Source organism: Apteryx rowi, unplaced genomic scaffold (genome assembly GCF_003343035.1).
Source record: "Apteryx rowi isolate R43461 unplaced genomic scaffold, aptRow1 scaffold_10, whole genome shotgun sequence".
NCBI classification, from domain to species: Eukaryota; Metazoa; Chordata; class Aves; order Apterygiformes; family Apterygidae; genus Apteryx; species Apteryx rowi.
In genome coordinates, this window is record NW_020447197.1 from 3,682,626 (window position 1) to 3,706,380 (window position 23,755).

At 40.1% G+C, this 23,755-nt stretch overlaps 1 protein-coding gene across 6 annotated transcripts in view; it reads right to left on the reverse strand.

Annotated features, from left to right (window-relative positions):
• Nucleotides 1-906: 906 nt before the first annotated feature.
• FNDC3B (fibronectin type III domain containing 3B) overlaps nt 907-23,755 on the reverse strand; it is a 179,143-nt gene continuing 156,294 nt past the window's right edge. For 2 of the 6 annotated variants that reach the window (XM_026061452.1, XM_026061460.1), the window contains 3 exons: nt 16,850-17,016; nt 13,580-13,707; nt 907-4,369 (listed from right to left, as the gene is read on the reverse strand). In XM_026061452.1, the coding sequence (XP_025917237.1) occupies nt 4,058-4,369; nt 13,580-13,707; nt 16,850-17,016 (607 nt within the window). In that variant the 3' untranslated portion in view covers nt 907-4,057. The other 4 variants (XM_026061485.1, XM_026061477.1, XM_026061467.1 and 1 more) reach the window with 4 other exon arrangements.

Below are 23,755 nucleotides of genomic sequence, written 5' to 3' on the forward strand. Positions count from 1 at the left end.
AACCAGCTCATATCAGGAGGATTCCTGGCCTTCAGGTGAAGGATTTTTAGACGAACATGGTAGTAGCCTTCAGTTGCACGGTACAGGCTACAGCCCCATTCGGAGAATGGGCAAACCTTAGCTTTCCAGTGGGTAGACTAGAAAGCGGCAGTGTATTTAATTCAGTCTAACAAAAGATTAAGCCATAAATCTCTGGAATGCAAAAGGCATCTTGGTTGCTCAGTCATGCAGAGATCATAAGCTGTTCAACTTCCCTAGAAATTTTCTACCAAGGCTTCTAAACCATTTCTGTGAAGAGCTACACAGAAAAAAAGAGTCTCTTGTCAAACAGGCTCCTTGTCACTGCACAGCAATTCACGCTTGCCCTGAACTATATATTTTTTATTATTATTTTTTAAGGAGATCCACAAACTGACCGAGGTTGGAAACCTACAGGTCGAAGCTGTGGTTGCACAAGGTCAGCAAAGAGGACAGCGCTGCAGGCTGCTGCAACGCTACAGCGACTGCCCCGAACAAGGGCAGAGCTAGCAAATCGGCCAAGATGCTCATCCCTATCTCGGTGAAACTACGTAACTCAAAGCTGAAAGTCGATGATTCGTGGACTGCAGCTTGGCTGCAGCAGCATAACGGGCACCGCGAGCCAGGCACCCACCTTCCCCTGCGCTCCACTGGCACCACGGCTCTGCCACGGCCCTTTGGGGGCCCGCAGCGCTGAACCGCGACTGCAAATGTTCCACAAACGCAGCAAATCTCCCAAATTCCAAATCAGCAACGTCCCGCGTCAAATGTGGGGCCACTGCTCCTGCTTTAGGTTGCCGTAACGCTCCTGATGGACTAGAAGGGGGCCACTGCACACAGACTGAAAGGCCTGTTTTAAGAAAACTTCTGGTAATATCAGAAAGAATTAAAACATTTATTGGGCATAAATATATTACATATACACTACAGATACAGTTAAGTCTTACATACATAGTGTAGTATTTGCAAAATCTATACATTAAAATTGATATGGCAGTTTTAATACAATGCATATGAAATAGTCTAAAATTTACAATACAAGAAAAAACTTATGATTATTTTTCTCTTAAAGTTGAAAAGCTTGGAATGTATGTTCCCATAGTGAGGTAAAAACATTTTATTTTTTCAATTTAAAGAACTGTGCAAGGATAAGGTTCATACACATTCAGTTAGGGCACTTTTCAATTGTGACACTGAAATACTGAACTACTGTAGCCAACAAACAGAATTAGAAAACAACGTATTGAGTTCATAAAGAAAAAGGCAGAATAATATAAAAACATCTCTCTCCTTCCTTAAAGTTTTAAATATTTAGTGTTTCACTCTACTTTATTTTGTTCATAATTTCTTTGAGAGCAGAAAGTTCTCAGATTTGATTCAATGCCTGATACTACTCGATCAAAAGACAACGATACATGGAGGAAGACAAGCCGTCGCTAAATGGTAGTATTCAGTGGTAATGGAAATCGAAACAGGAATGATCTGTGATGCTTTATTCTTTTTTTTGTTAATAAATGAATTACAATCAAATCGCTATGGCAGAATATACAAACTAAAATAACGTCAAATTAACTTATTTAGGGCCTGTCCCAACTCCTCCGGAATACTTTCACTGTTAACCTCAGAGCTGGACTCGGCTTTTTCATTAGCATGATAAGGGACGCCAAACAAATTAGCAGTGACAGAAATGCTTAAAGTGTAACTAACAAATTGCTTTTCTTACACTTCTGCTTGCTGCTTGTAGTATCGTTTTTTTAATTTCAAACATTCAGAAGTGACCAAATTATCTAAAGCACTTTTTTTTTTATTAAAACTTTTTTTAAAAAAAGTGTCAAGCTCGGATTTCATAGCAGCACTGCTGAAAAAATATTCAAAAAATAAAAAAGGGAATTCTTCAAATTTCTGGGTTTCCAAACTAGCTGTCTTCTCATTGTTTTAAAAAATACACTCTTTTCCCCTCCACTGAAAACAGCTGTATATGCTTTGCTCACAAAATACAGATGCAAGGTCACAAAGTTTCATATCACAAATAAATTTAAATAAGATGTAAATAAATTTGACAAGCCATGACTTTGGCAAAAAAAACAAAAAAATATATATTTAGCTCAATGCCATTAGTTTGCAAGGCTAAATTAAACTAATTATAGTCAATAACAAAATACAGAACATTTCTAATATTTGCTACATCTAGAGAGGCACACAGAATAATTCATTGATCTTAGCACTTTTTTTCCAGAGATGATTATGTTTTTGGATACATGTAAACGTTTGAATCACTGATAATGTTTTTTTTGGCATTTAATGTACTAGATGCTCCCATCTTCAAAAACACAAGAAAATGTAAGAAGATTAATAATACTAGGAATGCTGCCAGGTAAAAAGTTGACCTAAAGTACAACAATATAAAACAGACAAAATATAACATGCTACAGGGAGGGCAGGGAAGGGGATTAGTACATAAGTACACTTTTTATTTTTTATTTTTTTACAATAAATAAAAGATTGCACTGTAATTGGTATTTAAAGTACTGTATGCAGTATATAGTATAAATAAACCTAAAACAAAAATAATGTTGTTTTTCCCCATTACTTTGGTTAAGGGAATATTATGCTAGTACAGGACACTGAATCTTAGACAATGGAGACAGAGCACAAAAGAGCTAGGACAAAAGCAAAACCAAGTAGCAAAAATATACAAAAACAGTAGGCAGGGAAATACACTGTGTCTGTTGCACCCTTTTGGAATCTATTTGCACCTCCAGCTCATTAATGTCCCTGAGGTACTTGCACAATGTTGACTTAATATAAATAATCCAATGACTCAAGAGTTAAAAATCTAGTATCTCGATGGATTAAACTGTGTGTCTGGGAAGGGGCAGGCAGGAGGCGGGCGGGAACGCTGCCGTAAGAGCAAGGGCTACACGTCTGTAGGGCTCTCGGCTGGGTTTTGCAATGTACCGAGTATTTTACTTAGCCCTGTGGCAAGAAGGACATAGCCACCCGTTTAAGGTACTTAGAACAAACAGCTCTCCTTTCCAACACCTCCAGGAAAGTTGTATAAAATGGAGACCCCTCCAAAAAAAATGATCAACTGACAGTGAAGTTTGCTTACGTTGAGTGTAAATCTTACCTAATTCAGTAGAGGCAGTAGGCTGTCACCAGCTCTAATCATATAAATCAGGCTGAACATAATAGAATAATATCTAGTAGTAGATTAAGAATAGTTATATACAGTGACAAACAAACAAGTTAAAGCAGCTTTTAAATAGCTGAACATGGGAATAACTAACTATTGCACAATGCCCTCTTACTTAAAATTACTGCTAGGAATCAAAATGGTAAAAAAAGAATCTATAATGCTTCATAATTTATATGCAGTTTGGTTATTTGATTTCTTATACAGGCAGTTCATAGTGTTGTAACTGTAAAAGTGACAGATAATTAAAAAGGTTTTTAGACTGCAGGATATTTTTTCGATTTAAACGCGCTAAACAGTTAAAATAACAGTGTACATTTTATCTTGAAAAAATGGGGCAAAAGTATTGTAGTGAATAAATCATAGGCAACATTGATAATACTGTTCAATGAAAACCTGGTACTGTTGACTAACACTGTACTCTAGTCTTACCACTATACACACTTGTGACTAATGTTTAAGAGAAAAAGAAGAGAAAAAAAGTGACTGATGATTAAAATTTCCTAAATAGTAACATAAGAGACTGTAAAGACTTCAGTGAAAAAACAAAACAATGAGAAGGCAAATTGGTGACAATTTTCAAACTGTGAAGGAAAAAAAAAATCTTGCTTTTGGTATCTGGTTTGCTTATTTCTCCAGTTTGACCACTTCCTAGTTCTGAATTTCAAAAAGGTGCATCAAAACACTGATTTATCTTTCTTCAAGCTAGAACTGTAAAAACAAGAGAAGTATATAAAATGTATGGTAGAACAAAAGGCTTTCAAAAAGGAATATCTGAATAAATGTGTGGATTATAATGCGTAGCATTAGTTAAATTTATATCTCAAACTTCCATTGAATTCTCTACTTCATAAAGAAGTATTGTAATATACAGGCAAATATAATTGACAAACTTGCAAAGCCAAGCACAATGAGGGCTGCAAACTGTTCATCAGTAGGAATCATGCTCTTGATCTTAGGGTCATCTAGGCTTCCCACTTCTCCTGCGAGCATGATCTCGCTTCGCTGGAGCATGAAGGCAACGGAGGGGCTGAAAGGGCCGCTAAGCTCCTGTGAGGTATCCAAGCACCGGCGACACACGCACACACGAAATCGATAGTCTGTGTTGACTTGAAGGCCTGAGATTTGGAACGTCGTCTCATCTCCCTTGTACACCTTCAAAACAAAAGAGCAAACGAAGTGAAATACAAAAAGCGGTACCAAGCAATCCCCTCCTTTTCTCCGTAACGTGTCAGAACAATTCGAACAAGTCTTAGGTGAAATATTCTTGAGTGCAAAATGAGTGTAAATACTCCTTTCTGAACAGAGGTACGAGAAACCTAGACGTGAAAGGATTCTGCATTTCACATACAGCCACAAGTTGTAATAAATTTAGAAGCAGAGCAATTTTGCAAGGATTTGGGACAAAACTTTAAGTTAGGTCAAATCTGTGTCTTGTGAGGAAACATTTCTGCAGCCCTCAAGGGAAGGAGCTTGCTATGTCAACGAAGGTTTCAGAAAAATACCACCATAGAGAGGGTTGTATGAGAGAAGTCCAACTGTGACAGTTCTCAATCTCAAGTGTTCTACAGACTGAATACACACAAAGACAGACAAAACTTCAGACAATAAATCAAACACAAGATATAAAAGAAAAAAAGTTTTGTGGCTGTGATAAATATTTCTGTACTGGACTGTTAAAATGTGACTGTATGCCTCAAACAGGTCAAAGACATAAGCACCATATTTGGCCCCAAAATGGCAAAAACCTGAAGACTAAGGTTATTGGAAGGCATTTACTGCATAATCTTAAAATTGGCTACAAATCTTAATGTACTTTCTTCGGATTTCTCTCAAGAGTCAGCAGTTATGTCAGAAATTACACTTTTAGAATTGTGGAAATGACAAAATATTAATTGAAGTATAGAAAGCTCCTCTTGGTTCTTTAACACTCTAAATCACGTACCTACGCTAATAAAATGTAGGTAATGTATGACTCAAGAGAGCATGAGTCACAATATGAGAAAGAAAAGATAACTGAGTATCTAAGAGACAGTTTTGTGATTAAATGGAAAAAGACCATTGGAACCATTTATGAACTCTGAAAACAACCAGTCAACAATTTATATAACAGAGAGTTGTTGAAACTGGTATTTTATGAAATGAAAAACAATGTGTCACAAAGTGCTTGTATCTCCTGGAAAAAAAAAATCTGAAAAGTTCACTTCAAATTTTTCTTTCTTTGCTCATTTAAACTGTTCCCCCTCCTCCTCGCCGCGGGACCGGGAGGTGGTGATAGCAGCCCTGCTCTCGCGAAGGTCAGAATTCTAACTTGGAAAAGGGCAACAAGAGGGAAATTACAACTGAGCTCATAGGGGATTTCATGTGTCTTGCTCTAGAATAAGAAATAGAGCATGAAAAAAATCAAAATAAAAGACATGCTCAGCTAAACACCACTTAAAGAATCCAACTGTCTTGCCCATGCTGACCCCTGAGACTTACTCCTCAGTTAGGAAGCCAGTTTCTGATTGCTTGAGAAGATCTGGGACAAAAGACTAAGGTTTTTCTTTCATTCTTTTTTTCCATCCTCCTTTTAAACTTATCTAGGTCTTTCACCATTTTTCCAAATAAAATTCGAGTGATGTTTATTTTAAGTTTCCAGACCAGCTAGAACTCAGCTAACTAGACTTACGTTTCTTGGCTCCAGGATATAAATCCGGAAGAAACATATAAACAAAATTATTTTACCTTCAGTAAGTATGCTCACCATTCACAGGAATCTCACTCAAACTCAAGCTACAGAGGAATACATCATACTCCTACCATAAGTATCTGTACTTAACCATAGCTATGCCCTGTTGTCTGTCTTGTAATCTTTGCTTGTCCGTCCAAAGCTAATGAGAACTGAGAACTAGGGTCAAAGTAATAGATCACAGGAAACAGAAAACTAGGAGTGCTGTAGCTGTCCATAGCAGTAATGTGAAGGTTGAAATATTTATTTGTGAAGTGTACCTCAGTCCTTCCTCCAGTACCAAGAAAGTCACTGCCACCGTATTTTCAGATGGCAATTCAATTTCTGGTGCCCACCTGTTGTGGGTAACTGTCCTCCTCTTACTCTGTCATCTAAGATACATCTTTTAGGCAGTTAATACTTCAGTATACTCACAAACACAAACTGTCATGCAATGAAAATGCACAAATTTGGAGTGTAAATGTAGTTTCAATGAGTAATTAAAAAGGCCCATGTTTCCACCACACCAGACTCTCAGGATTCCTCTACTTTGAGGACTCATCCAACTTCCATTTCTTTTGACTCTGAGACATCATAACTCCAAGAATTTATCTTTACAACACAGCCTTAGGCAAGGTATGCTTTGTGGTGGCTGTCGTAATTATTCATTTCATTTTCAAAATGTATCAAAGGTACTCTAGAAGCCTTTGCCATAAACAAAATCCTTTGCAGCCAAGATCACTACTTCTAAAACAAATCAAAAATTCAATAAAATCCTATATAATGAAATTTAAGAATCAATTTACAATCTAAGCTTCATAAATTACATTTACCCAATACTAAGCATGGGATATATACAAGCTGTCTTTGTATTAAATAACCCATCTGGTTAATTGGCTTTGTTACTTCTTCTGTCGGGGTGGTGAATACCAGTGTAACTGGAGGCTAAGTTCTGCTAAATCAAAGACTTGAATCTTCATTACAGTCTAATAAACATAGATGACTGGGTTCACTTAAGCCAGCCAGTCAATAGTGCTTCAAAAAAGGCCAGACAGTCCAGTGAGAGAAGAGTGTATCTTTAAAGAAAGTTTGAAAAATAGTCCAAAGTCCATCTCATGCTCAAGAATGATAACGACAAAACATTTCTTGTACTAGAGCTAGGAAGGTGCTGTAAAATGCCCTGGTCTCAATGGTTGGATGAATATTTAGCACTAATGGAGCTGGGTCCTGTCTCAACGACAGACAAGCAATCGTCATGCTCAGGTATCATTCCCCTTTGGACAGCAGCTGCTGCATCACCTGCGCCGGCTGCAGTGAGGACCCCGGAGCACCTCTTCTGCAGCGGGAAATGCGCTGAGCCGAGCTGAATTTTGCCGACACTCGTGTCTCCAGGACCACGAGGAGCCAGCACAGGCTGCCATTAGTACAAAGACAGATGCTTGCTTGTGAATGTAGTTATGCTCTGTGAACGGGCTTCACGTACAAAACGCAGAAAAAATAATTTAATTTGACAATTATCTCAGAGGTCTCTGCATTTCCTAAACAAATGTTAAACCAAATATCATTTTATAAAGCAGATTTTTTCAGATGTAGCACATTATGCTTCAGTGGCAAATACAAACACTAAAATACTAATACGACTCTCAGATCCTAGAAACAGCTCTTTTGTTTTAGGCACCTGAGAATATAATAAAAACATGATGAGCTTTTTTGCTGGTTCCCTCAGTGAAAATAATGATCACCAGTCATACACTGCTGCTGAAGCCTCTTATGGCATTTGATACTATTGATCAAATTTGACAGCTCAGAAAATGCCTGTAGGCAAGTGCTTCTCAATTTCACAGATGCCATTAAAGAATTCCAAAAAACCCTCAATCTTTTCGAAATAACAAAAATGACAGCTACAATTGCTCTATAAGCAACACACTGGAAAGCGGAAGATAACCTTACCTGGTTGTTGCACTCCATTGCAATGACCAGTGTATTTAATAATTAATAAAAGCCTATTTTGTATGGTGATAAGAAGATCAAGAATCAGAGGCGGGCTTCAATCTATTTAGAAAACACGCCCACTGGAAAGGTTTTATTTCTTCTAAGTCATCTGACAGATTTCTCTTTAAGAAACTGGCTGGGATTATTATTTTATCCAGACTTAATCAGCTTCACTCACTCCACTGCTGAGATGGTCATAAACCCTTAAGAGTTCTGTGGACAGCCTTGTCTCCTAAACAAAGCAAATAAGAGTCGCTCAGATAACCTTCCAGGAGGTGGGCTGCACTTAACGACTCTAATAAAAAGCAATTATTTGTTCTGTCTCCTTACACAACACTGGCATCAGGAGGCAGAGAAAATACTCAGAGCACCTTGCACTAATAATACAATGTCAACGCACAGTGTACAATCATACCGTATCCTGGCATGCCCCTAACACAAGTGCCTTTGACTTGAAGAAAAAATGATTTTTTTTTGTTGTTGAGTTGAACTTTACACAAAATTAACATAGCACTGAATGCGTTTCAGAGATGCGTGTACAGAATCTGAAAGAAACAAACAACAATAATAAAAATTAGAGCTTGGTAACATAAGTGGGTTCTCCGACACATGCACCTCAGTGCAGGAGGCCCCCTCCATCTCCAGCAGGCCTTGGGCTGTATCCTCCGGAGACTTTAACGCCTCTGATGGATCTACCCATGCATTTTCTTCTTTCAGATGCATACTGGGACAGTTGTCTCCCAGAACAGTTGTGGTAGAAGCTGATCAAACACCATCCCTTCCACAGTTCCCAGAAATTTTAAAGGTAAAACATTCTGCCTTAATGACAAACAATTTAAGGGTTGAGAGGCTCTAATTTATCCATCTCACTTCCTATAAACAGCTCTTATTAAGAGCTAGCTCCTCAGCGACTAGATCCTCAGACCTGTTGAAGTAGAAAACTAAAATTCTGGCTTCTGAATTTTAAAAATATTATCCCAAGTTTCAAGTGCTGCTAGCACTGCAGAATCCAGACAGTTCTGCAGACTCAGAATCAAAACTATGTAAAGCTAGGAATGATTTTAACAAAACTGAAAGCTAAGTTCTAACTGAATAAGTTTTGTTAGATGAAACTGCAAGAAATAGGAAAAAAAAAACAACCAAATCTGGGCCACTGGCTCCCAGAATTTGCAGTGACTTACTTCCTGATTTGTCAACAAAAGACAATTCAATATGTGATTTCCTAAAAAGAATTGTCATGTCACATGCCATTGCTCTTTGAAGCATACAAATATGTCAAGTCCACAAAAATACAAAAAGGAACAGGTCATTCAAGAAACAGAAAAAGGAATATTTCACTTTTCTAACATGGCTTTTAGGTAGCTAAACTGTTATCGGTTTCATTTCAGTAAACCAAATTCTTTGGACACAATTCTTAGCAGAGAAATATTTGCATGTGCTCTCCCAGAAGAGGGCAGGAACAGCTACAGCCCCAGTCTGAGGGCTGTTGACTACCTTGACGTCACCTTTGCTATGTCAAGTGATGGAAGATGGTGGCTTATGCAATGCAGAGAGCTTCATCTACGGGGCTACAGCTGGAGAGAGGCAGCTCAGGTGCTGATGATGTAGAAACTACAGCCATACACAAAAACATGTCGATGGCTAAAGCAGCAGCAGGGGAAAGAGAAGCTAAAGCAACATAGCTTATTTTATAAGTTAAAAAGGATGGCTATTTTATATGATTTGAATGTCTGTCTTCAATGTAAGAGAGGAAGAAATACAGTAAGGTGGGCTGCTCTTAGAAATGTCTCTGGAGAGAGCTTCCTCCAAGACGTACATACACAGCAATAGCTTATAGTCAGCACCTACACTGGGTACAAGTCTTAAAGATCTCAAACCTGAGAGAGTTAGCAAATGCCAATGTGACATAGTTTTCTCCTACTGATGTTTTGCTTCATAATGAATTTGCTGTATTTATTCATTTTAGACACAAAACATACTAGACAGGAGTTGTGAAGTCCTACTTATGCAGAAGAAGCAGTGTGGTTATTTCCAGACTAAAGAACTACTCCCCATGAATAAGAGAAGTGAAAAACGGCCACTTATTTCAGTTTGTACCCTACTCTGCCAGAATACAGTGTAAACGGTGAAGCAGACTGCTTTATGCTTAGTCAGCACAAAGTGCCCAGGTGGATTCGCTCTTTGAAACTGGATTACGCTCTGTGACATAAAAATTTTCCAGATACAGGAATCGAGTGTCACACTGTGCCACTTGGGTGACGTGTGGCATGAGCAAGTTCAAGGAGGCTGCGTGCTCGATACTGCTCCACTCCGTGTGCACAACTGGCTCCCTGAACAGCCACGTAATTTAGCTGCATTTTGAAAAGTCACACATAAACCATCATTAAAAAGTTCTAACTCAGTTTTCATGACGACAGGATTTTTCTTTTCCAAGCATTTATTTGAATGAAAAGATTCAAATCTATTGTGTAAAGCATACAACATTCTTATCAAAAAAACCCCACCAGCTTAAAATACCTAACACAGTATGAATGCCAATCCTGTATCATAAAAGGCACATTGACATCCTCACAATATGCTTGCCAGAATAGCACTATCTTTGTAAAATTTCTTCGGAGAGAAACATAGACATATATCAAACATTCTCCCATCTAGTGTACAAAAAAGAGATTCACATGCCTCATCATCTTGATTTCTACTTTCCACAGACGTTATTGCTTTACAATCTAATTGGCTTGTTCTACTCCAGAAGGGGATACCTCTGCTTGAACTTATATTCATAAGCTTTTATTCCTCTTAAATACTGAAAGCGAGAATTAGAGCTTTAAGTTAAAATGAAGAAATTTGTTTGGGTCAACTCTTAGCTATATTCAGCTGAGGTAAACCACTTGGCAGCAGGCAGGGAGATGTGGTTCAATGGATTTATAGCAGGTTTTCCTAGTTAAGCTTCTTAAGACCTTGCCATGAAATAGTTGCCTTTAAACTGCTGCAAATAGAGTGATTTGGCTATGGACAGGATTACTGACTTGTCACAGAGAAACAGCTTTACATGTGCATTAGTTGAAAAGTTTCCATTTTAAGATCATTTTAAAAGTGGATTTTTGTTCTGCATGTGTATATGCCCAGTGACCTTGACTAGCACCTAGATAACGACATTCCCTAATAACATATTTTATCTAAGTGAAAACTAAGCAGAAGGCAAAACATGAACATGGTCCCTACTGGAATGCATCCTACTGGCTGCGACAGCAGCTCTGTTAAGACAAGCAGCCACCCCGCAGCAAGGTTTCCTCCTTCCTTCCACTACCGAGTCTGGCGTCCCCATTTAGGGATTTCTCACCTGAGGACAGGTCTCAGTAGATGCAGGCTCGACAGGCTACGTCGCTCCAGCACCAGTCTTCCTAGCTCTCAGAGCAAAGTCACACTGGGAGCGCAGCTGGAATTGTGCTGTCCTTGGACAGTTGTTAACTGATGGCTACCACGAGAGAGAGGAGAGCATAGCTCAGACTCCTCTCATCGCGGCTTGGGCTGCTGCAAAGCAAGTCCCAGAGCAGGAGAATCACAGTTGCCTTCAAGAGGCTGCGTGAAGGTGAAAGAGTCTGAGGATGAGCAACCCTGACTGTGAAATGAATGAAGTCCTGCACAGCCTGTAAATAACTTGACATAGCTATAATGATAGATCGGTAACAAGCAGAAACAAAACAGGTGCTCTGTTGCATTTATTTTCATGTCATGGGGCTACAAAAACCCATTTCATGCAGCTACTTATCTCTTTCTTATCCAGCTATATTATCTATGGTTCTTGGAAAACACACTGGCAACTGCTATAGAAACTCCACTCACTTAGGCACTGATCCTTCTGGTGGGTGTATTTAACAGTTCAAAAATCTATAATATTTCTCACTTGTGGAAACCTTCGAAACAGTTCATAAAACTTTTTGAATGTAATATGTCCCTCGAGACACATATGCAAAACATGTACATCACCTGCAGAGAACAGATTGTAAAAGTAAATTTAGGACTCGCACTTAAAATACAATTAACATACCACTAAAAATTACTTTTTCAGCTAAATAGTTGCAAGTGACCAAAGACACATTCTTATGCCACATTTGTCATGAATAAAAATTATTTAGATCAGTAAAACTGATTTCTGAGACACTAAATTGTGACATTCACCCTCTTTTCCATAGGTTATTATTAGCCAGTCCAACTACTGAATTTGAAGAGTCAGCTTTGAGAACCATTGCCAGGAGCTTTTCTGAGTGAGTCACTTGTGAAAACACAAGCTAAATACCTCTCAGCAGGGTCATGCTTATTTATAAGAAATGAAAACCTTTGATATAAAATCTTGAAGGTACCTTTTAACTTCCTTTATTGTTGTTCTTTTTCATACCACAGTTTCTTGATTACAAAGATTAAGTCATCACCTACCTTAAAGGAACCTTAAAGGAACACGAAGCCGTGCCCAATGCTCCAGAAGGATGGCCTTCTGGATTTTGAAATGCTGAAGCTACGTTTACTAAAGCTGCATATGAAGGCTATATGTTTAGGCTACCGCGTAAAGCAGGCAACAGCACAATGGGTCCACTTATCCACTTACCACTGACATTAACAGGAGAGCACAGTACGCATGGCTGTTCTATTAGCTACACTGGTGCCCAGAATGTTTCCTGACAAAAACATCCAGGTTTCTATCTTTAACACCAATTGAACTGCTTTGTAATTACATCTATGTTATTTTTGTAAATTCTTTAATTTGCAGTAACTCTCAAAAAAAGGACTTAAGAGGAGCAAAGGCATAGCTGCAAATAAAGTACCACCTTATTCACATTTTAAGAATTTCATTTCCTATTCCCTGTTTCATTTCCTATGCTCATTCTCTATTTTGGATTTGTCTGAAATCCAGATGATAATGAAAGAAAGAACAGGGAAAAAATAGGGCATAGATGAAGTGCATTGTAAGAAAGACAGTCAAAGGTGTGATATATGATATACAGGATTTAGTTATGAATGAGTTGCTCTGTTTCAGCTGCTCTGAGAAAACATCCACTTGTGACCTCCAATCAACATAGAAAATGAAAGAAGGATCAGTCATATCTCATTTATTTCATGGTTTCACAGTGCAAGAAAGTACACACCGTTTCTGTGGGGCAGCAGATGTGCAGTAAACTTGCCCTGGATAACATATCCTAGCACCTAAACCCTGAACAGGAATGGAATGGCTGAAGCAACGGCAAAGATGTGTTTGACTGAAATCCTTGATAGAAGGTCTTGAGAGCCACCCTGGCAATACAGGAACTAGCTTAGGGAATTAGGAAGACAATCCATCCAGTTCATCATCTCATCTTCAAACAGCAGTCAGTACCAGCCAGTCCAGAGGAAAACATAAGCAGAAGAAGAAATGGTGGGCAGACCGAATTCTGACTTTTCAAAGGTTAGTTCAGTTACAAATAGTGATTAACTGTGGACCGAGCAGAAATCACTCCAATAAGATAACAATGTTCTATACACTCTCTCAGCAGAGAAAACAACATATTACGGCCCTTGCACCACCATAGGGTGTAATTCAATTCAGTGGAAAAAAGCAGCAAAGAGCGTGTTCAAAAACACTTCCATTTTACCATCAGTTTAGCAGTATTAAAACCAGATCATTTTCCTACCTGCTTATATTCAGATTCTCTTCCAACCAGTACCTGCAGGATGTAACCAACAGGATCTCCCTTCATGGGTGGGACCATTTCCCAGGTGATTTCACAGGCATTTCCTTCCAACTGGGTCACTCGAGGGGCTACAATAAAAATAAATGTGGTAGCACTTAATATAAAGACTCCGTTGACATATTCTTTATTTTACAGGCACTGTAGCATGTAACAGAACACTTAAAGAGAACTTCAGGACATCACAGGGTTTAGTAGCAGACAATCTGTAATTATGTAGCCAAAAATCAAATTACCATTAGAATTGAGTGGAAGAAATAAAATTGGGCTTGGATTCTTAAATTACTCAAAACTTCCATTTATTTCAAGACAGTCTTGCCTGATTAAGTAGTTCAGGATTCTTGTGGTATCAAACTATAGCAAACACTACGCGCAGAAAATTGGGCGCAATTTAGACCTGATTAACACGAGTCTAATAAGTTTACTGTAGAAAATAGTTTACTTCTGTAGAACTAAAGTGATCTGACTGTAGAGTATCTCTTATCTGTCAGCTGTGTAAACCGGAAAGGGGATGTGGTAAGAACCCTGAACTTTAAAAATCCAACTGCAGTGTCATGTGCTGATTTTTTCCAAGCGAAGCCAATTCATAAATTACGTTTGCATTAATAAAAGCAGAAATTTCATTAAGTTCTGAGCAAACACTTGTATCCATGGAGATGTCTGTCCCACGTTTTAAAGCAGCTGATTACATGCCATTGAAAGAAAGCACGAAAATCAAACTTTTCATTCAAGAAAAAGATGGGAGAAGGGATGAGAAAAGGAAAGCTAATCAATCTTCTATATGAGAGATGAAGCCCAGCATGGGAACCAGAAGTACAAGCATAATTCTAAATACTTGCACTCGTATCCAATTTTGAGCCTTAAATTCAGATGAGCAGACCCGAGCCCGCCAGACGGCGCAGCACGGCAGCGGTACGCGTGGGCGTACGGCCGAGCGCCTGCCGCAGGCAGGCATCAAAACAACCGCGGCAGCGTCCACGCTCCACCGAGCTGGTTATCGGGCCGAGCCGGCAAGCACATGATTGAAAAATGAAACTGTGAGAAACAACGGCGCTAAACGTTTTGCCGAGCGGTTAACGTGTGCATGTGCAAGGACACGAGCTTGTTAAAGGCAATACGGCTTCGCAACCCTGTGAAAGCAGATGACAGAGTCTATCACAGCAACAAACGCTGCTGCTGCTGCATGCATTACACGAGTTTCAGACTAATTCGCTGCCACCCAAGAGGAACACATGAATTACATGCAGGCCCAAATGAAATCAGTATCCATTTACTTCTCCCTGCACATCTGCCTGGGTTGAGAGACTGATAACAGAAGCCTTCACCGCAGCTGACAACATCATCCTCAACTGCTTTCCCTCCTCCTTCCATGCCTCACCCTGCCACGCTCAGATTTTTGCCTGACATTTACAAAACGCTGCCATTAACAGAAATGCTATTTTAGGGCTGGCATCAGTAGGCAAACAATTAGGATACTTTGTAAGAGAATAAACATGTGCTCATGATACATGGAAGCCCGTGCAAAGTTTGTGTTGCTCTAAACACTGAAGGGAATCAACACAATTATTTTGTTGCCTGCCTCAACAGATCTCCTCTCCCCGTGGCATTACTTTCTCACAGCAGCGCTCGCTAATGCAGTTTTTGTTGTGCCTTTTTCTCTACCGCAGCCGGTGGTCTGTCATGTACCTACGGTCCCATCCCACACATGACCCAGGATTTGCACACTATATCCTAACTGCTCGATCTTTAGTCCAGTAGTCCAGAGCATGAGTCATATCTAACAGGCACTAAATACTCGAGCAGGAAGGGAGCTCAAAACAAAGCAAAAATCTAAATGAGATCCAAACACACTAAAATGAATTTCCACCCACCAAAACGAGGACGCGAGTACGGCGCACGCTGGCACCCCTGTGCCGGCTTCGCCCACTTAGCGCAGGTAAGGGAAGCAAGGAGACACCGGTAGCACTGCCTTGGCACGTGCCAGGGACACGAGCACGTGTCCGGGCTCTCTGGCTGCAAGGCACATCCTCGCTGCCAGCGGCACCTCCGCGAGCCCGGCTCCTCCGGCGGGAGCTCCCTCCGCTCGCCGCGCAGGCGCAGCTCACGTCAGCACGGCTGCGCATCGCTCCCCCTTGGGAAGTATAACCTGCACCCGAGCTCTGCACCAAGCAGATACAGGTATCTTCGCCCAAAAACAGCACTGGAGCAAGCGCCAAACCCCAGGCAATATCCATGTAAAAATGAAGGTGGGATGCTCACGTAGGCCGATTTTTAGCGCGGTGAGGCCAAATCTCCCCGTGTTCCCTCTGTGCCCAGGACAAGAGGGATGTTCTTGAGGGCAACTCAGAGCAGCTAACTTCAGGGCCAGGGAAACTACATGCTGGCAGTGTTTTCCCCTCCCTAAATCCTCCAATCACGGATGGCATCACAGTCACCAAAATCAGGTTTTAAATACAGCAGAGCAAATGAAAGCTCTGACAAACTTTAATGGTTGCTATTTCACACAGTGCATGGGACTGTTTGACAAATGAGTTTAAAGCACGCAGGAAAAACGGGTCAGTGGGGTATCTGATGTATCTCTGTTTATCTGACAGCCAATACAGCAAATCTGCAGCCTTCATAATAATTTCCTCGTGAAAGGACTTGCACTTAGGGCAGACTTTACACAAAATAAAAGAGGTTTCATTATAAAACTCCATTTTAATTAGGTCTTTTTTTCTTCTAGTGGAAAACGTACTAAATGGGATAATCTACTGTTTTATGCGTACAAAATATCAATGATTTTATAAATTGAAGAAACAATAAACTCTGAAGTGCTAAGCTGAACATTATCTACACACTTAAAACAACACGCAAGTTTACTAGCACTTAAGTTGGTATGTACACATATATACTATAGCACTTATAACCCTTATTAAGCAATGCCCTGGGAAACATTATTGTTAGCAGAAGTATTTTTAACACCTCCTGTAGAACAGTAGTGGTTTGCACAACATTTATGTTGCTCATCCAAGATTTTCTTCAGTGATAATTTAGCTTCCCACCATAATGTAGTTTCATTACTCACAGCAATACACAAATACACCAATTTCTTATGCACATTATTGTATACTTAGGCATGCCCTTACAAACTTATTACATACTTAATAATTACTAAAATAATTACATCATTCTTACGTATGTAATGTGTAAAAAAAAAAATCTACTATCTACCTTTGACTGCAGGTGGGACTGACTTAGTTGTGCAGAAGGTGCATACTTCTGAGAAAGGCCCTTCCCCAGCATCATTGACAGCCTGTATTCGAAACGAGTAACAAGTGGATTCTGTCAGCCTTTGTATCTTGTACGTATGACTTGGTCCCCTGTAAATTGGAATAAACCTGGAAACAATGAAAATGAGAAAACAAGTTACACTGGAGTGGCAGCGACATTTCTATTATGTATAGTGGATCAAGGCATCCATATTGTGAAAACTGGCAGAACACGCTTTGCAAAGCTATTAAACTTAAGTATAAAACCAGCATGTTATTAATACATAAGCAATGATTATTAGATTAGGGAAATGAGGAGTTCATTGTCTCTTTTGCACCTAAAACTTATTTTGCAGAATGATTACATGAATTATGTGGAAAACCTTCCATCAATGCATTTCCTACTACCTAGTAATCAAAATGGATTAACTGTGTTCTGCTGCAACACACCGAGAACGCTGCTAGTTTAAAAAAAAAAAAAAAAAAAAAGATTAAAACTTCAAATCTTTTATTGCTTGACTTGGTTCTTATTCACAAGCTAAGATCCACACCAGAGCTTACTGTTGTCCGTGTCATCTTAAAGCCAAAGCAACTTTATGTAAATCAGCACATAAGGATTGGGGTTAATATATTATACACTTTCAGTTTGAAGAGTTTATAGACTGAAGACAGACAAACAGCAGCTGAGACAGATTCAGAGGGAATACATTGCGGATTATGAGTGAAAAGGAATAGGAAGAGCATGATTACAGAGAGGGGGATAGGCAGGCTGGAAAGAGGACGCCAGCTGGTGAGATTTGGGAGACAACTGTAGTGCTGGGCCTGCTCGAGAGCAGGCTAAGAGGAGCAGCAAGATACACCACTAAGGAAGCAGCTTCCAAAACACTTCCCTTGACAGTGCCAGACAACTCCATGCACTATCGTTTCCAAAAACATAATGCAGAACAAAAATCAATGCCACTTAATCTAAAAAAAAACCCAAACCAAAAAAAAAAAACCCAAAACCCCAAAGTTGCTAGAGAGAATCTGACTCCTATTTTCAATCGCTCTGCTCAGACAAATGTTTTTCAGTAAGTCACATGTTAGCCAGCAATTTCTAACCGTTTCTTCTCTCTGAGCCCCTGCGCCCAGAGGCGCTGAGCAGAATGGGAATGAGGGTTAATACGGAGGAAGCACTCGGCATCCTGCATCAAACCATTTAGCCCCTGCTCGGGCTTACTTGCAAGGGTCCTGAATCTGGAGAATATAAAATTCACCACACAGGATGACACAGTTTTCTGATGATTTAGTACACCTATTCAAATATCCTAACTATTTCAGCTGATTTGAAATCACCAGGAAGCCAATGAAGTGATTTGTTCTTGACCTCCCTCTCTAGGCGCTGGCTCTATCCTGGATAATAAGTCCCGACCCCTTTGGCTTCACACAAGATGTACAGCATAACCAATTTGAGCATTTCAGAGAAACCGGGACTGTCATTAGCTCTCAGGGTCAGAAATCAATTCATATTAAATTATGATTGAAATCCACAGAAGTATAAATAGAGAGATCAGGAATCATCTGTAATAAAAAGAAATGTTCAAGTAATTTAAATTGCTGAAAATGTACTCTGAGGACGAATTTGACTTACTACTCCACCAGAGTTTTAGTTAGCCCCTCACTTTGACTATGAATCAAAGGTCAACATCAACAAATTTTTAACAGCAGATTTTAAAGCCTATTCCTAAAGGAGAATTTTTTCAACCGTAGGCCTGTGCAGTCTTATGTAGGACTGCCTGCCAGCCCACGTTTTTGAGGTTCACATAGCAGCAACGGCAAGTTTCAAAAGGCTTGACAGCAGGTCTGTTGCAGGAGTGAGATTTCTTGGGATTCACCGCATGATGAGCAAACCACGAGCATTTTGGATAGCATTAAGACTGGAAATAAGACTGCTCAACTCTTTCGCTCTCTCCCCCTCTTCGCTTTTTGTTAATCACCCAACTGGCTCAGAAACCACCGCAGTACTCATAGAAGCACAGAGCCTTGTCTCTCACCCTCCTCTAGGGCTGTAGATAACAAAATAGATGCAATGCAATATTTTAGATTAATGTTGTCCTTGTAATCACCCGTGAAGCTAGGCAAGCACAGGAGGATAAATATACCTTGCCAGCTAACAGACATATACACCTCTACCCCATTTTGGGCTGATGGTACTCTTGCTAGACATATTGATAAAGTGAATAGCAATGGATGTTAGTCCTCTAATGAGAGTTTCACCTTCCAAATACGATCAATCAAGGTTTCATAACACTGACAAAGTGATCTGGCAAAACACTTCAGCTCCTCCTGTCATTTGGGAACTGGAATAATATTCCCATCCACTCTCCATCTCCACCTCTTTTTACTTTTATATCGCTATCTCAAGGAACATCCGTAATGAAAGCAAAAAGCATTCCAGAAAAGCTATCATCCATGTTCAGTACACAAGACTAATGAAAGCACATTCGGCCACCTTTCTTCAGAAGATGACTGTTCTAATTTTAGAGAAGAAAGGCTGATTATTAAGTCAATCAAATTCAATTGCTGTTAGGTAGTTCTATGACAATAATACTTTATAATTATGCTTGAAGATGCATATCATGATGTAGGAAATGTAATGCAGATGAAACATTTCAACTTCAAAACAGAAGTGATTTTTTGGTAATAACGTAGTATTTTCTTCAAGTCTAAAGTAGGCACTTCATAATCCTCCAGAGTTATTTCTGTTATTTTTAAAAGCAGTGTAGTTCCTATTTGATGTAACCTGCTACAGAATCGGAGGAATACCTCCTACCATCTTTCTTCAGTCTCTCAAGGTTTCACCTGAAGGAGGACTGCAGTGAACTTAACACTGAACCAGTGTGATTGCTTCTGATTGCAATGTCAGCATACATTAAACTCTTACAAGTAAGATAATTTGTTCAAATTATTGCCATTTGATCTTTTTCAAAACTAAAGACAACTTAAAGATGCACATTTAAGTCTCAGCTTTGTGTATCTTTGCCTCCTTGGCAAGTCTCACGCTGTCCACTGTTCTTTATGTTCCAGACCCTTATCCATTCTTTTCACTTATCTAACAGAGCTTTATATGACTCATAAATTGAACGTGAGCAGAGAGAACACAAGCCACACAGCTAACAACACAACTTACACATTCAGCCACGAGAGGTGGGCAGCTTGTACTAGAATTAAGCGCAGAGGCCAGCGGAGCCCTTCCCAGCCGTTCTCGATGCAGGGCTAAGCTAGAGCTATGGGGATGGGCACGTGGCTGAACACGACTGAAATACTGCGGCCTTACAAATTACCACTTGTTGCCTCCTCTACCTAAATGGGTATGCTCTTCGCTAGCTGAACTGCAATGTTCAAGAGGTTTAGTTTAAACTTCAGCAAAATAGTGCCAAATACTAATGCTGATGTTTGAGGCACGCTTCCCGTAGGAGGTGTGCTACCTGAGCCTGCCCCAGCCTCCACGAGCCGACTGTTCCCATAGCTATGCTGCTCCCGCGGTGCACCTATTCATAGGGCTAAATGGTGATCTGGATTAGAGAACCAATATGGATTGAAGAGCTACATAAACAGGTTATTTTTATTTTGGATTAGTTCCCTAGCCTGGTTCAATGTTATGCTAAAACAGTTGCATTGGTACAACTTTGGGGTTGGTATGGGGAAACAAGTGGTTTAAACAAGTACTGCTGCCAAAAGTGCTCCTGGCCTAAGAAATAGAGGTGCATTTACTTTGGTTTCTTATTTCTTTGTCACTCTCCCCTCCAAGGTGGAGGAAAACAAAACACCAAGTGTCCTTGGGTGCATCTCAGCCAAGCACGCTTCTCTAACCTCTGCCTGCTCAGAGCACCTGTGCAAATCCCAGAAATGTGCTGATAAGCACCAAGAAATTTTCAAATCTAAAATGTTTGGCCATTCAAAAGACAATAGGCTGCACAGCTAAAACTAACAACTTTTCTTTGAAAAAAGACCAGCTTTACTGATTAATGGAATTCTCAATAGTTGCCCCCTTTTTTTCCCCATTTTTTTTCTTTTAAATTTGCACATCCACAAGTAAAGTAAACCTCTACTTTTAAAATTTAATATGCTGCAATATTGTTCCTCTCCACTTACATGACAGCAAAAACTGAAAAGAAAGCAACTTTCTCTAGGGAAGCAGACACTCCCCAGAGCATACTTCCCCTCTCATCTCGCTTTAGCGAGCTGAATTACTCTCTTTCCCAGCCACTCGCATGTCAGACGCAGATCATTCATTTACTTACACACGGTGGAAAAGAGAGAACACAGTGTCCTAGAATGATTGTTTGGGAGACACCACTGCTGTTATTTTTTCATCAATGCCTTTTTATTCTCAATCAAGATCTTCTTGGAAATGTTTTACATCTTGTAGCTATTTTGTTTCCTCCACTTCAGTCACTCCCAGTCAAGTGGAGAATTATGAATGTACTCACTCTACCTTCATTCATTAGTTCGCAGCACATTTTAATCAGCAGGTTCCTTTTCAAGCTCTTTGGTTTTGTTTATAGTTTAGTAACACATTTGTTCTTACAACAATTCAATTTGAAAGAAAATCTAATGTACAGCACTTAATGAGAGCAATTTTAAGGCAGGTACAATGGCTGAAATAGCAACCTGGGTGGTTCTTTTACTGTCTCCCAGAAAAATGGGGTGATCTGCTGCAATTTTGGCTGGAGAGAAATCATTAATATACCAATGATCTAACCTGGTGACCTGAGGCTTCTTTTCAGAATACGCAGGCAACCGCATAATTTCAAACCAAAGTACATGAATTTCACAAACCAACAGCTACTTTAATATTATTATCACAACAGTAAAAAACATCCCTGTTTTCTGCACAGTTATAGCCCCCACCTACTCTTTAGACTGCTCCTCTATTTTGTTTAAAGAACATTATCAAACCCTCACTGGTTTATGTGATTTTTTTTCCCCCTACCAGCAGTTTCCTACACTAGGAGGTGGCACCCAGGAAAGCAGAAGCTTCAAAACAAAAACATCTAATTCACCACGAGGAACAGAGAACATTCAGTTCTTTGCAGCACTTCAACTAAAAAAATAAAAGAAAAAAAAAGTCCAGATCCTCCGCTGAACGTAGCTTCACCGAAGTTCACGCACCTGCACCGCATTTCACAAGCTCAGCTCAGGTCACAGAGCTCAGCGCTCTATATGCCCCTGTATCTGAAGACACCAGCAGGGCAAACGCTTGCTTATTAACGTTCTGCACATTGAAACTTGCCTGCATCCAAATCATCGCCAGTCACAGCCGGTCAGAAGGTTTAACACCTATCAGCCTTCAAATGAAGCTTGTGCCTGCTGATGCAAGAAGGGGTCATTTAACTTCTACTAAACCTAGATGCCAGAAGTAGAATTTAATTAACTTATTAAAAGGCAAATGATACTGAGAAGAATTTTGGTGGACATCAAAAGAGAGGTCCCCTTTCAGTTTTTCAAGCTAGGCTGTAGAGGAGACCTGATGCCAAGAGCTGAGTAGAAAACAAGATTGATTAATACTGCTCACAATCCGAGTCATCTCCTTCACCAGCTTGTACGAGCCATAAGCACTTGGAGATCTCTCTTTCAACCACATCCTAAAGGTACAGAGCGGGCTTTTACTCTGCTCACCGGCAGAGATACATGTGCAGAAGTCAACACGCAAATTTTTCTGTTCTATTTTGTTTTAAAATCTTCAGCTCCTGGAGAAAAGCTTGAAGTTAGCAGCATCCCCCACCCCCAAATCCATTAATATAACTAATATCAGGCAGATACCAATACTAAGACCAATCTTTTCAATGCTGCTGAATAAATGCCAGCTTTGGGGCACCTTTCTGAGCCACCCTTTGGCATCTCCTTTTGCAGGTAGGTGCTGAGGGAAGGGAAAGACCCAGGCAGGAGTTCCTGGAAGGGTTTCAACACCCAGGGACTTCCCCCGAGCCTCATTTCCCATCCTACCCTGAGGTCAGGATGGAGCTGCAGAGCAGACAGGACACCTTGGTCTCTCTGACCTGAAGACATGGTTTCTGAAAGAAACCTTAAAATGTGTATTTGTTTACAGCATGTCTAGAAACTAACCTCCTCAGTACACTTTCAGTCTAATTTTGGGTTGACAGGTGTAACAACATGACACACTGAAGGAGACAACTCTTCCTCTCTTATACCTAGAAGAGCAAAACTAAGCAGAGAGAGGAAAAAGGCAGGAAGAGAAGAGGTAATAGGTGGGAAGAGTTTTGTTTCCAATGCTTATCTAGCACAGTGTATGAATTGAGAGGATACGCTGGATGCCCCAACACACAGGCTAGACAAACAGCACAAGCAGCCGAAAATTGATTTTTCCCTTGCTTCTACTAGCTCATCCTTTCACCTACAGCTGAGTTTGACCATGCAATCCATATTTACCATAGACAGTCACTTGTCAGATGTCTGGAGTTATTGAAAATGGAGATACCCGAACCTGCAGAAGCTTCCACATAGCAAGAAAAATTAATTTTTTGGAAAGGATGAATTACCAACATCTTCCCCCTTGAAGTTTATACTGTCGAGAGCAGCTTGGATTTATAGCTTGTGACTTTGTAAAAGTCTCTCATACAGAGACCGGGAGATGACTGAGCCAAAGCATTAGCCATCTTCCTCAGTTATGCTGCTTTGCTGTGGAGGGGTTTTAGGACTGCTCTGCTCCCGATGGATTGCCAGGCAGGAGGCGGCTGCAGCTCCTTTTGGTTGCTGCCCTTTTATTCCCAAGGCAGTCTGCCAGGCCGAAGCCCTGTGCCACCCTTTAGACTTTTTGGAAGTTGACAAAGAAGTTGCACAGAGCCTGTATAAATTCCGCTGTTTT